This window comes from Lutjanus erythropterus, chromosome 23 (genome assembly GCF_056507025.1).
Source record: "Lutjanus erythropterus isolate fLutEry1 chromosome 23, fLutEry1.hap2, whole genome shotgun sequence".
In the NCBI taxonomy this organism is placed as follows: domain Eukaryota; kingdom Metazoa; phylum Chordata; class Actinopteri; order Lutjaniformes; family Lutjanidae; genus Lutjanus; species Lutjanus erythropterus.
The window spans coordinates 28295651-28308310 of NC_139339.1; the positions used below are offsets into that span (position 1 = coordinate 28295651).

Here is a 12660-nt window from a genome sequence, read left to right on the forward strand (position 1 = left end):
GGTCTGAAAAGTCTGGTAACCCTTCTGTAGATCAGATGTGATCGGTCTGATCAGTGTAGGTTAGTTGATGGTCGATTTTGAGGACTTGTCTCCCTGGAATGTCTCCCGTCTCTCCACCTCCGCCATCAACAAGTGTCTCGCGCACCGTCGGAGTCCTTTCAGTTGCAAATGCACGCGCACAGACTGAAGCCTCGCGCTCTCTCATTGGTCCACAGCCGAGTGAGCGTACGAGGACAGAAGAAGTTTTGGAGTGAGGCGGCAGAAAAGTTCAGTGTGTGAGCTGAGCTGTGTCTCAACAACAAGTGGTTCCACGGGACAGACAAACAGAGAGTCTCACAGTAATGACGGACACAATCAGACAAATCATTTAAGACAAACACAAAGTCCGCTGCGGTGTCTCGTGAGCGTCGTGAGGAGTCTAATTAAAGAGTTAATTTGGACCACCCGGCGCTCCCAGTGAACCCAGCAAGGAGACGTGTCCACCAGTCGCCAGGTGGATAGAAGGCGACACACGGCTGCTTCAGGTGTGCTTCAACTCTTCTGGACCTGAGCTGAAACTTTCCTCCACCTGCCGACATGTACAGCATGATGGAGCACGAGCTGAAGCCCACCGGCCAGCCCCCGTCCCACCAGACCTCGCAGGGACTGTCCCCGGTCACCGGCAACATGACCGGCAACATGGGCAGCAACGGCAACTCTCACCCGAGCTCCAAGACGGCGTGTGCACCCGGAGGCGACCCCATGGATAAAGTCAAGCGACCCATGAATGCCTTCATGGTCTGGTCTCGCGGCCAGAGGCGCAAAATGGCTCAAGAGAACCCCAAAATGCACAACTCCGAGATCAGCAAGCGGCTGGGGGCCGAGTGGAAGCTCCTCACCGACGCCGAGAAGCGGCCCTTCATCGACGAGGCCAAGCGCCTCCGGGCCGTCCACATGAAGGAGTACCCCGACTACAAATACAAGCCCCGCCGCAAGACGAAGCCCCTACTCAAAAAGGACACCCAGGTGGGCAAGTACCCGCTGGCCGCGGGGAACCTGCTGGCCGCCGCTGCACAGGGCCAAGGTGGTAGTCCGAGGATGGAGAGCTACGGCTGGGGCCCCACCGGGGGGTACGCCGGCATGCAGGGCGAGGCGCTGGGCTACACGCAGCAGTTGCACCGGTACGACCTGTCAGCGCTGCAGTACCCGCCCGCGATGACGGCAGCTCAGACGTACATGAACGGAGCCAACACGTACAGGTGAGTGTCTGAGAGCCGGGCAGGTACTGCCTCTATGTGTGTATCCTGTCCTGTAAAGTAACTTAAGTAACTACTGTAGGCTACTCAATTGCAATTTTGAGGCAGGTTCACTTGAATTTTAACTTTATTTTTTGTTACTTTTTGCTTCTACTCCGGGCAATTTTGTACTTTTCAATTCTCTTAATCTATTTGATAAATTTCGTTCCTGGTTACTTTACGGAATAAATTAATTAAAGCAAAATGTTATCTACACTCAGATAATATTGTTAGGTTAAACTACACAGCAGTATATAAATCAATTTAAAATGACCCCCACCTTTGCCAGCTCCACCATCAAAATCCAATAATATAATATACATTATTCTGAAATGGGCCATTCTGTATAAATTTGTACTGGAGTTAAATTTTGATTGGTTCACTTTTACTTGAGTATTTCTACACTGTTGTATTGCTACTTTTACTTGAGTAAATGATCTGAGTATTTATTCCCCCTGCTAGTTGTACAGTTGAGGGCAGTTTGCTCAATAATTTACTAACTGATTTTAAACTCTTCTTAATCCTGCTGAAGAAAGAGTAGTGAAAATATAAAGTTAGGTGGGCTGCAACAAGATCATTTACAGTAAATTTAAAGATGAAATGTACTTTTTGAATTTTTCAAGACCTTTTGTGTCCATCAAGTAAACCCCTCTGAAACTCTCCCACTGGAATCAACATTAACTTTGAGTCAGTTGTAAATTTAACTTTGTTTTATAGGTTAGAACATTTTTTCTTTCCCTCAGAGGTCATTGATATTGTTAATATAAAAAGAAGTACATGCTTAATAAAATGAGCCCCCAATCCCACAGAAAACCATCAATGTCCACAACATGCTCTGCAGGACAGATCCACACGTCCCCTGCATCAGGCACAATTTTGCACAATTTTTACTTTAAAGTTTTAACAAATGCACCAGTTCTACTGACACTTTCCTTTTTTAGTTTACAAAAATAAAAATTATATAGTCATGACTTTTCATGGTAATTTTTTTCTTTTTGTCACTGAAAAAATATAAAAACGATGATGATGTGACTTTTGCTTGGATCTGTACCAATCAAGCATATTGTCTTGATATTATCTGTCTGGTTGTGGATAAAACAAGACATTTCTGAATATCATCTTTGTCTTTGGGAGACACTGATCAAGATTTGTTCACAATTTCTTTGGCATTTTATTGAACAAACAAGTAATTAATTAATTGAGAAAAATAAAAGTAAATAAAAAAATCACTGATAATGAAAATGACCATTAGTTGCATCCCTGGTGATTTTGATCATATTTAGATTAATCCTTCAGGTCAAGTGAAGACTGAACAAAAGGCCATCAGTTTATCACGTGACCTGATGATGGCTTTCCAAAAAAAATTGAATAAAAAAGGATGAGTGGGTCAGTGGGTCTATGTAAGACCTAACATGTTAAACCAGCTGACAAGGCCATAATTACACATGTCTATATTCCTCCTTCAGGGACATTCACGTATTTTTTCAGTTTTTATTAAAAGTTTGGGACTTGTTGGTCAAAAATACACCTCTCAGACTGGAGAAGTTGTCAGCCTACAGTGAGTCAGGTGTAAAACAGATGTAAAGAAGAACTGTAAAGTGAGATTGAATCAGGTGGATGAAGTGTTGAGGTGAAGCACATTCAGAGCCTTTGAGTCACTGAGGAACTGTGCATACGCTGAAACAACAGGCTTCAGTCTGTTGTCTACTTGTTATGCGTGTGACGCTTCGCTCTGGGCCGGGTCCTGCCTGGAATGTTGATCAGTATGACTTGATGGCAGGCAGGGCCGCTCTGTGTGTGGTCCTCTACCCACAATCCCCTGCTCCTGCTAAACCATTGTCCCTGGTTTCACTCCTGGGTCTTTGCCTCCTGCCATAAGTCTCATGTCCCCCAAACTACAAAAACTCCACAACTTTGATAAATGTTGTGGTCCGAGGATGGATGATGCTGAAATTTATTCCACTATCTGATCATTTGGTCTTTTTGATTTATGACTGCAGTGTTAACAATTTAGACAACGTCTTTGTTCTCATATAGTTTTTTGTCCAGCCGGTGAATCTTTTAAAGTGTCCATGAAAGACGGTTCAATGTGTGTTATCAGTCAGTGTTTTAGACGTCAAAAACTTTGAGTTGTGTTAGGAGCTAGACTTGTAAATGGCTAGTAGTTTAGCTTGGAGCTCTTGGTTTTAAGAAAAAAGTGAGAAAAATGAATATCATTACACCAACTAAAAAAATATACTTCAACTCGTAACAAACCAATGGGTTTATTTTTTCAAAAAGTTAAGTTTAATTCAGATGTACTTAACTATATGATTGCTTTCAAACAGTTTGCACTGATGCAGCTTAAATTTGAGCCAAGTCAACTTAAAAGTTTCCAGTTTTCCAACTAAATTATTTGCTTTACATCAAAGTAAAATACTGGTCCTCAACAACCTGATAGTATGGGTTCAGGAAAAGTAAGAAATGTGTTTTTACTGTAACCTTAGTGTGTTATTTTAGTTTGTTAAATATATTTCCTGTAATTGCTAACATCAGACTTAAAACATAATATGTACCATTTCCACTTTAAAATGTACTAAAATTCTAGACATATGTTCAATTTTTTCTTGTGAATCATGTTAGAGGCCAAACTTTTTGATGGCCGTCCTTTCCCACATAATTATAGCGATTGTGTTCTAAGCATAGTCTATAGTTTTAAAAAGTAAGAAAAATGAGATTCGTTGGACCAACCAAAAACAGTCTACTTCAGTTGGTAACACACCAATGGATGAGGAAGTCAAAAAGTCAACAAGTACTTAATAATCTGATGGCTTTCAAATCAACAGTTTGCATTAATGCAACTTATATTTTAGACAAGTCAACCTAAAAGTTTGGGTTTGAAAAGGTTTTTAATATATTAAAATTTGCTAACGTTAGCCTGATGTAATGTTAGTGTGCCTTAACATTAGCCTGACTCAAACATAACATGTAACAATTCTGCATTAAAAGATCTTAAAATCCTAGACATACGTTATATATACATATTTTTTGAGAGTTGTGTACATTATTCCCAAATGTTCCCGACAATGTTCAAACGCAGAAAAATGCATAGTTTATTCAAGCTAACAGTGCGTTTCCTGCTAGCTGTTGCTGTAACTTCTGGAAAAACGCGGCATATGTTCCGTACTACATAGAGTGAGGAAGGAAGTCATGAACATGACTAAAAGTAATGTGAAATTAAATGTTGTCTGTGAACATGATTTAACCCTGAGTCATGGCAGATATAGCAATGGTGGTTGTTTTGAATATTAAGACAACTCCCATGATCCCACACTACTTCAAAGCATCATCAGACTACGTCTTTGTTAGTTTTAATGTGAGAGACCCCTAGCGGCCGAATTTACATACTGTGCAGTTAACAACAGCTGGTTTAGTTCAGTGAATTTATGATAACTTAAGGAACACAATTTAATAATACATTGATCTGGACTGATATATTGATTCAGTGTTCAATGATCCAATATTAGCAATTCAAAGTTAAAATATCAATCTATATTGTTGTCTTTAAGATACACCTTTATTTTAAAAAACCCATGATATGTCTGTAAGTTCAGTCATAAATTCTTCAATTCTTCAATCATAATTTTGCTTTTTTGAGTTGACATAAATGTAAGTGAATGTGTTAAATGGACAGATGATATCATCTGATAGCGATTGCAGACCCCTGAATTGAGTTGTGGTGGAGATCGTTTTGTTGTCCAAATAATCTATATAATATTGTATTGTGATGAAACTTGTAACAACTTGCCTTCTTTCTGACTCACTAAGAGAAAATGTTGGCTCAACTGCAACTGGAAAAATCTGGAAAAGACGTGAATGTCATGACATCAGATACACAATGCTAAGAGAAACCCAACTGATGCACTTTCATAAGAGCAGCAGTTGTTATAATCTACAAAAGTCTGTTATCTCCAAAGCAGAAAGCAGAAAAAGACTCAGCAAAATGAAAAACGACATGACTTCAACTACTATACAATTACACTTTTTAATGTGGAGGTTGGTCAGGACTATTTTTCAACTGTATTCTATGGATTATGACTAAGCAGTCATTTGGCAAAAATCATAATCTTAACAAAATGACAAATTAAATGAGCCTTTTAAATGCTTTTCGTTGTATTAACAGTTTCTGTTGTGATCTATTATAAAAATAGACCTGTTGATGGCACATAGTGTAAAAGTTGTGCACAGAGACATTTGAGTGAGTGGTACGTTGTCTGCTGGCAGGTGTCTCTACAGGGACACTTCAGTCCACATCACCATGGCATCTGACTGCACTGCACTCTTCTCTCCTCAGTCATATGGGAATTAAGTCCTGTTAAGTCTCCTGTGTCCTGTATTTGCTGCACAAGAAAATTTGCTTTCTAATTTTCTAAACGCGTCCTTGTCCATTTGGTACCAAATATTCAGTTTTGTGTGGATTCTGCATTACGCTGCACAAGTATGTACCTTGTTACTCTGAGTCAGCTTCCAGAAGAATGATCTGTCCTCATGTTTGAGTGTCTTGTACTGGTCAGAGTTGTAGTGGCTGTAGAACAGCTCAGATTTCCTGTTCTCCAGACCAGTCCCCCATGCTGGATTATTTTTGTTTGACTATGACAATGACAGGTTGGCTGACAGGTCCGTTAATTTAATGAACGTATTAAACGTGGAGATTATGTCAAATGAGAAACCTCTCCTCCCTGTTGAGACCCAGGCTCATTGAAATGTTCTCTATAAGCCTGGGTAAGCCTCACTCCCTTTCCAAGTATGTATGTATGTTCTGGACTGCCATAGCAGCACTGTAGCACTATACAGTTGGAGACACTGCTGGAGAAATCAAGCACTTGACTTTCTCTATCAAAGTGATATCTCTGTAAAATGCTAAAAGAAACCCTATTAATGCAGCAACATATCTGCTTTTTTCTTTTTGTTTTTCCACGTGCATGATAAAATGAAATAAAATAAAATAAATAAAATAAAATGTATGAAATCATTAATGCAGCAGCGCATCCATCTATCAAATCCAGGTGTCTTCAAAATTAGAAGACAGAAGTCTGGTTTCTTCTTTTAAATGTGGATTTTGGACTGTGTTGCATCAATCTAGGATTAGTTCTAATCCTGGTTTTGAAAATCCAGATTTAAAATGACAAAATGCAGATTAATCTCAGTTCATTTAGTCTCGGTTTACATCAATAAATTTACCAGAGTTTAATCAGCTTACCCAAATTAGCATAACTAAAAAACAAATTTCAATGTTGTGGGACCAAGTAAGTATAAAACAGGGGGCAACTGTGTTCCTTAACAAAACATTGCATTGTTTGCTAGCTAGCTGAAAAGTTAATGAAAAATTGTAGTGTTTTCCGTCTAGTTAAAAAGTTAACAAAACAACCTAAAAAGTTAACAGAATGTTGCATTGTTTGCTAACTAGCTAAAAAGTTAATGAAACATTGCAAAAAGAAAGCAAAAAACATTTCATTCTTTTCCTGCTAGCTAAAAAGCTGATAAAATGTTACACTGTTTGCTAGCTAGCCACAAAGTTAGTTAGCCTCGTTAGCCTACTCATGGTGACTTGGTGAAGAAGCTTGAATTCATCCTCCTGTGAGTGAAGCTGGCTGAGTTTGTATCTTAACTTTCTTTGAGGAACTTGTTCACTTCGCTCAATCCATATGGCAGCCATTTTAGAATTTATACTTCAAGTGTAATTTAAGACAATTTTTGGTGCTACAGTGTTAATTTTAATCTAGGTTTAGAGTAAAAACTAAACCTAGGTTCCAGGAGAAGAGGGTATGCTCTATTTTATTTCTTAAACCAGATGTAACTCAGATGGCATCAAACTTGTATTGTCTCATCCACTCCACAGCCCCATGTCCTACAGCAGCAGTCCCCAGCAGCCCAGCCCCGTCACCATGTCCATGGTGAAAGCAGAACCAGTGTCCCACTCGCCTCCAACGGGGACACCAAATCACCACCGGGGACCTTTGCAGGGCGACCTCAGGGACATGATCAGCATGTACATTCCTGGACCAGGAGGGGATGCCGGCGACCCCACAACACCACAGAGGGGCTACACCAGCGTCCAGCAGCACTACCTCACTGGGACTGTCCCACTCACACACATCTAGAACTGAAAGAGGAACCGTGGGGGCGGAGGGTGAACTGGGTGGGAGGACCAGAGGTGCACACAACTCACAGCTGGCTGGACAGGAGATGGAACCAGCTGTGGGGGACTTTGGACCGGCAAAGCAAAGAGACATAAGATGTGAAAGAGAGAAGGCATTCAGCTTTCTCACAGGTCCACATGTGCCAGAATTACAGACACACAAATGCTGAGTTTTTATAGAATTACAAATCTGTTTTTCTACCTCTTTGGTGCCACATGGGTTCAGAAAATGCTCTACACACACCACCATCAAACGTCCAGAGCTGAGACTCGTCCCCACCCACCACCACCACCACCCTCCAGCAGACTTCTCTCTATGAAGGGTGTAAAAACAGATGGGGGGCAACATCTGTTTATTGTGTACATATTAGGAAATGCTACTTTTGTCTTTTTATATTTTTTAGAACTTATCCATAATAAGTCAAAAGACTCCTTGATACCACCTGAAACACTTGTGACACTGGCACCCAGCTGGTGTCCTCTGTGGAGCTAGTCCACAGCAGAGACAACCCTGTCGATGGATCAAACTCTCAGCCGATGACGGACAAATCACCTGTGCTGAGGTGCTCTGGTTGTCGGGTGTTTGTTGTGGCCGTCCTGACGTGTGGGCGGAGCTGGAGAGCAGCTGGGTGCCAGCGGGGGAGAATGAAAAGGAAAATGCACAATGTGAATGACAGAGCTTGTTTTTAAAATCAACTCTTTGTGCCTTGGCTTTGGTTTAGTACTCTTATAAATTTTTATACCTTATTTTTAACTGATGAAATCCTGTTGGACAACATGGAAAACACCTGTTGGACAATCAGCACTGCATCCACAGGACATTAACACAACACACTCTGCCGTGTGATTCTGCTGCCTGTATGGGTTTTATTTGCTATAAATAGTTTTAGATTTGACCTTTTCATGTAAATGTTGGGATGCGTTTGTTCTGGCAGCATCACTGTCACTTTGCTTTAGGCAGAATTCTGTTGTTTTTAGACTTTTTATTAAGGTATTTAATCTGAAATGCTGCATTTCAGTCGAGTTGTTTTATTCCAAACAGACACAGAAGTTAGCTCTTCCACTGAGTGACACAAATCTTTCCAGGTATGTTTTTAATGACCTATCACCAGTTTCAGATTAAAACTCTAGTAAACCTTCCATCCTATTTCTAACCTTCTTCCAGACAATTAGCATTCTATGAAATGATGATCCTGGTTCTCTTAAACTGACAGTAATGTCACATGTCGTTTTTTGTCTGATAATAGTGCTGCTATGGACCTAAAGGGAACTTTAATTTTCAATCTACACAACTGTGAATATTGAATGTGTTAGTTTCAAACAGCTGGTGACTCTGAATCATTCCATTTACTAACTGAAACTGATGCCTGGCTGAGTTTTTTGAAAAAAAAGAGAGCAGTTTTATTAAAGTAATGCCTGAATGTTTACATCAAGTATTTGAAACCTTAACTTTTATACTGACTTGTATCTCTATTTTTAGAATGAATTCTCCTTTATGTAAATGCTGCCATATACTATAGTTACTGTATGTAGCATTCATGTAAATAATGTATAAATGTGTGGGCTCTTATAGTAAGAGTCTGGATTCTCTTTTTGATTAAAAAACTCTTTGTTATGGCTTTCATGACAATATTAATAAAAAGTACAAATCCTTTTTTCATTACTGATGTCATGTCAAATGTTCTTTGTACATTTAGTTCAGAGTGTTCTATATTATGTAAATAATAAAATCACACTTTCTCTTTTTAATTTTTTATGTATGACTTTTTATCTGAATTTGGGCTTTTTATCTCATAATTTCATTTTTGTAATCTCAATTTTTACCTTTTATCTCATGATTATGACTTTATCATGATTATAATTTTTTAATCTCTTAATTATGATTTACCATGGGGATATTTTTGTCAGTGGTGGAAATATGCTTCCATAGAGACCTAACCTCTCCAGAGTTCATCACATTTGACAGGAAAATGCACACACACAGTTCCATGTACAAGTTAGTAATATTCTGCTTTAGAGGTCCAGACCAGTGATTCTGTCAGTTTAACCTCTTGACAAACATGTAGTTTATATTTTACATTTTTAAAATCATGCCATATAGTTTGCTTCACAGAATAGTGGATATGAATGAAATGATTGTCTAGAAAGATGGAAAGATACACAAACGTACACTTGTTAAAAATGACACAGTAAACATCAAACCTGCAACAAGTTTTGTATAAGTTTTGGTGATAGAGCTGCATTGATTCATCGATGAGTCGATCTAAAGAAAATAAGTTGATAGCTATTTTGACAATCACAATGTTGACATTTTATGGACTAAATGATTAATCAGTTCATCATGAGAATAATCAGAAGCTTTATCAATAATGAAAACATCTTTTAGTTGGAGCCTAGTCTGATACATTGTTTGCTTAGTTTCAGTCAGCCTCTACTATCTATGTTTTCAAAGCTCCCCGGACACAAGAGCAACCTGCGAGACAACAACCTACATGCTGAGAATGACAAATTAGCACCTGGGTCGCTAATGTGTTACCTTGTTTTTTGCAATTTAGACATTTTAATGCCAGGGCTCTCCTCCCAGAGTGCTAATGTTCCACCAAAACAAGCTCCTGCCTGGTGCCATCTTGCAGAGAAACTGGTCGCTGCATCTGGGCTTAGCTCCACCCAAGACAGTTGTGATTGGTTTAGAGAAATAAAAAGCAAGGCCAGGCATTTTTCCCCCCTTTATATAAGAATATCAGTGTGTGAAGCCAGACTTTTCTTCAGCGCAACTAGTTGCAGCCCTTGTGTCCAGTGTGTTTTATTACAAGACACAAGCAACTTCATGTTTTCATATCTTAAAAATCTGAAGCACAACAGGAAGATTATCAAAATGATTTGCTTTAATGCAGCTACATGATTTCTTGTAAACTGAGTAAAACATCTTTAAATTACTGTGACCCTCTAAATAGACCTACTTCATTATTTCTCCATCCACACATTAAACTGTATTTATATTACATGAAATATATATCAACAGTGTAGCTGATTAGAGCTGGGTAATAAATGGATATTATACTGTCTTAGATTTTGGATATGGTTATATTGTCGTGTGTCTTATGTGTATTCTTTTCCTGGCTTTAAAGGAGTAGTTCACCCAAAAATGAAAATTCAGTCATCACCCTTATGCTGTTTGAAGGTCAGCTTTAGTTTTTTAGTCCACAAAACATTGCTGGAGTTTCACAGGAAAACAGTTTTGAAGAATCTAACAATAAACAATTAAAAAACAAAACAAACAAAAATAAATGTAAAATGCCTCCATACTGCATGTCTGGTGTAATCCAAGTCTCCTAAAGTCCAGATATGCAGTTTGCACACACACACACACACACACACACACACACACAGTTCACTGTGCATGTGAATGTGGCTAGATCTAGATCTAAGATCTACAGTGAAGATTCAGGCTAAAAACATGGTGGAAATAACATTTTCTTTTAGTCATCTTGGCATGTTGGGGCTTTTTTATATTGGTTGTGTGTGTTCTTTTTCTTTTTGTCTTTTTTAAACCAATCACCATTCACTTCCATTGTTTGGGAGATTCTGCAACACTCTTTTCCTGTGAAACTCCAGAAGTGTTTTGTGGACTAAAAAACTAAACCTGACCTTCAATCAGCATGAGGATGAGTAGATAATGACTAAATTTTCATTTTTGAGTGAACTATCCCTTTAAAGGCTGCATTACAGAACAGCTGTGTCATTTTCTGAACTTATTAACTGTTCTAGCTGTTGACTTTACCCACTTTGTCATTATATCCACATTAGTGATGATTACTGACAAAAAAAAATTATGGCAATATTGAAGTATTTGGTCAAATATTTTTTTCCTTTTACGAATATATTATGTTTTTCTATTAATATTTCTGCTGCATTCATGTTGCCTTTTACTGATGTTTAACTAGTTTATATACTGTTGGGATGTTATATTAAGTTAGTTATGATGTTATTATGTTTATTATTGGCTTATTAAATCCTTCTCCTCTCTGGAGACTGGATTGAATCACCGGCCGGACCTCCTCCTCCTCCTCCTCTTCCTCCGCAGGTAAACTGTCCGTGTTCCTTGTTTCTCAGCTGTTGCTTCAAACATGACCTCATCGATCCACATCATGAGAGAAGTCAGACTGAAATACCAGCAATCAGACCGACTTCTGTTCACTTTCACCGCGTCTTCACAGGCGGAGCCGGCCGCGCAGCCTGAGGCCGCCGGACACAGGCCACATTAGCGGGGGAACACGGGTGTCTTGCCGGGATGGGGAGATGTGATGGCTGCGATTGAATGGGGGCGGTAGTCTATAGTGGCTGGAATGATTTAAAGCTCGATTATTTACTTTCTTATCTGTACCCTCTTTAAAAATTCACTTTCCCCGCTCCCCCCTATCCGTCCCCCTCCTCCCACAGTCTCTCCACAGAGAAAGCGGGTGGATGGCCCATTCGTAATTGGCCGTGTCGGAGGCGCATTGTCCGAGGCTTTTCAGGCCGCAGGTGCATATAGTAAAGCCGGAGTCTCCGCTCCTCCCCCGGGCGTCTTTGTTCCCTCTCCCCGCTTCCCCCCACTCCCCCGCCGGGCAGAAAATTAGGGCTGCTTTTTGGGGGCTTCGTCCTCAGGCTTAACCCTTTCACCGACCGCCGCCTTTCTCATGGAAATGGGAGAGAACCCCGCACCGGCTAATCGGTCACTGAGGGGAGGGGAGTGGGAGGTGGGGGGGGGATGTAGGGCGGGTCGGAGGATTGCGGGGGGGGGCAGATGAGGGCACCAGGATCAACAGGAGGAGGAGAGCGGTGAACAGATGCAGGGGAGGTCGGCCAAAACCAATAGCTTCTCAAACTGTGATTCACTTTGGTCGGTAATACAGATTGTTTTAGTTCATGAATTATGACTGTAATTACACTGTTAATCATACTCTGTAAAAACAAGCAGTGGTCGAAAGAGTACTTAACATCTATACTCAAGTACACCGTTACACTGCTAAAATGTTACTCAATTACAAGTACTGGTGTTAGATATATACTTGTGTATTCATTACAAAAACTACTCAGAGAATTAGTTACCATTGATGTCACAGTCACCTCTCCAAACTAGGGTTGCAAATATTGTTTTCCTGAACCAATAGTTAAGAACGCTGACAACAGATAAATCATTAACAATTTATAAAATACAAAACACAT

At 39.8% G+C, this 12660-nt stretch overlaps 1 protein-coding gene across 1 annotated transcript; it reads left to right on the top strand.

Annotated features, from left to right (window-relative positions):
* The first annotated feature begins 209 nt into the window (after positions 1–209).
* On the top strand, positions 210–9199 carry LOC146306336 (transcription factor Sox-19b-like). Its single transcript, XM_084712598.1, has 2 exons — positions 210–1238; positions 7153–9199. The coding sequence occupies exons 1-2, from the start codon at positions 577–579 to the stop codon at positions 7412–7414; spliced, it is 924 nt and encodes a 307-aa protein (XP_084568724.1). The 5' UTR covers positions 210–576; the 3' UTR covers positions 7415–9199.
* The last annotated feature ends 3461 nt before the right edge of the window (positions 9200–12660 follow it).

Excerpts from the sequence above, each read along its gene's own strand:
- LOC146306336 (XM_084712598.1), top strand. The coding sequence starts at position 577 with ATGTACAGCATGATGGAGCACGAGCTGAAGCCCACCGGCCAGCCCCCG. Across the intron at positions 1,239-7,152 it reads AACGGAGCCAACACGTACAG|CCCCATGTCCTACAGCAGCA; the intron begins GTGAGTGTCTGA and ends TCCACTCCACAG.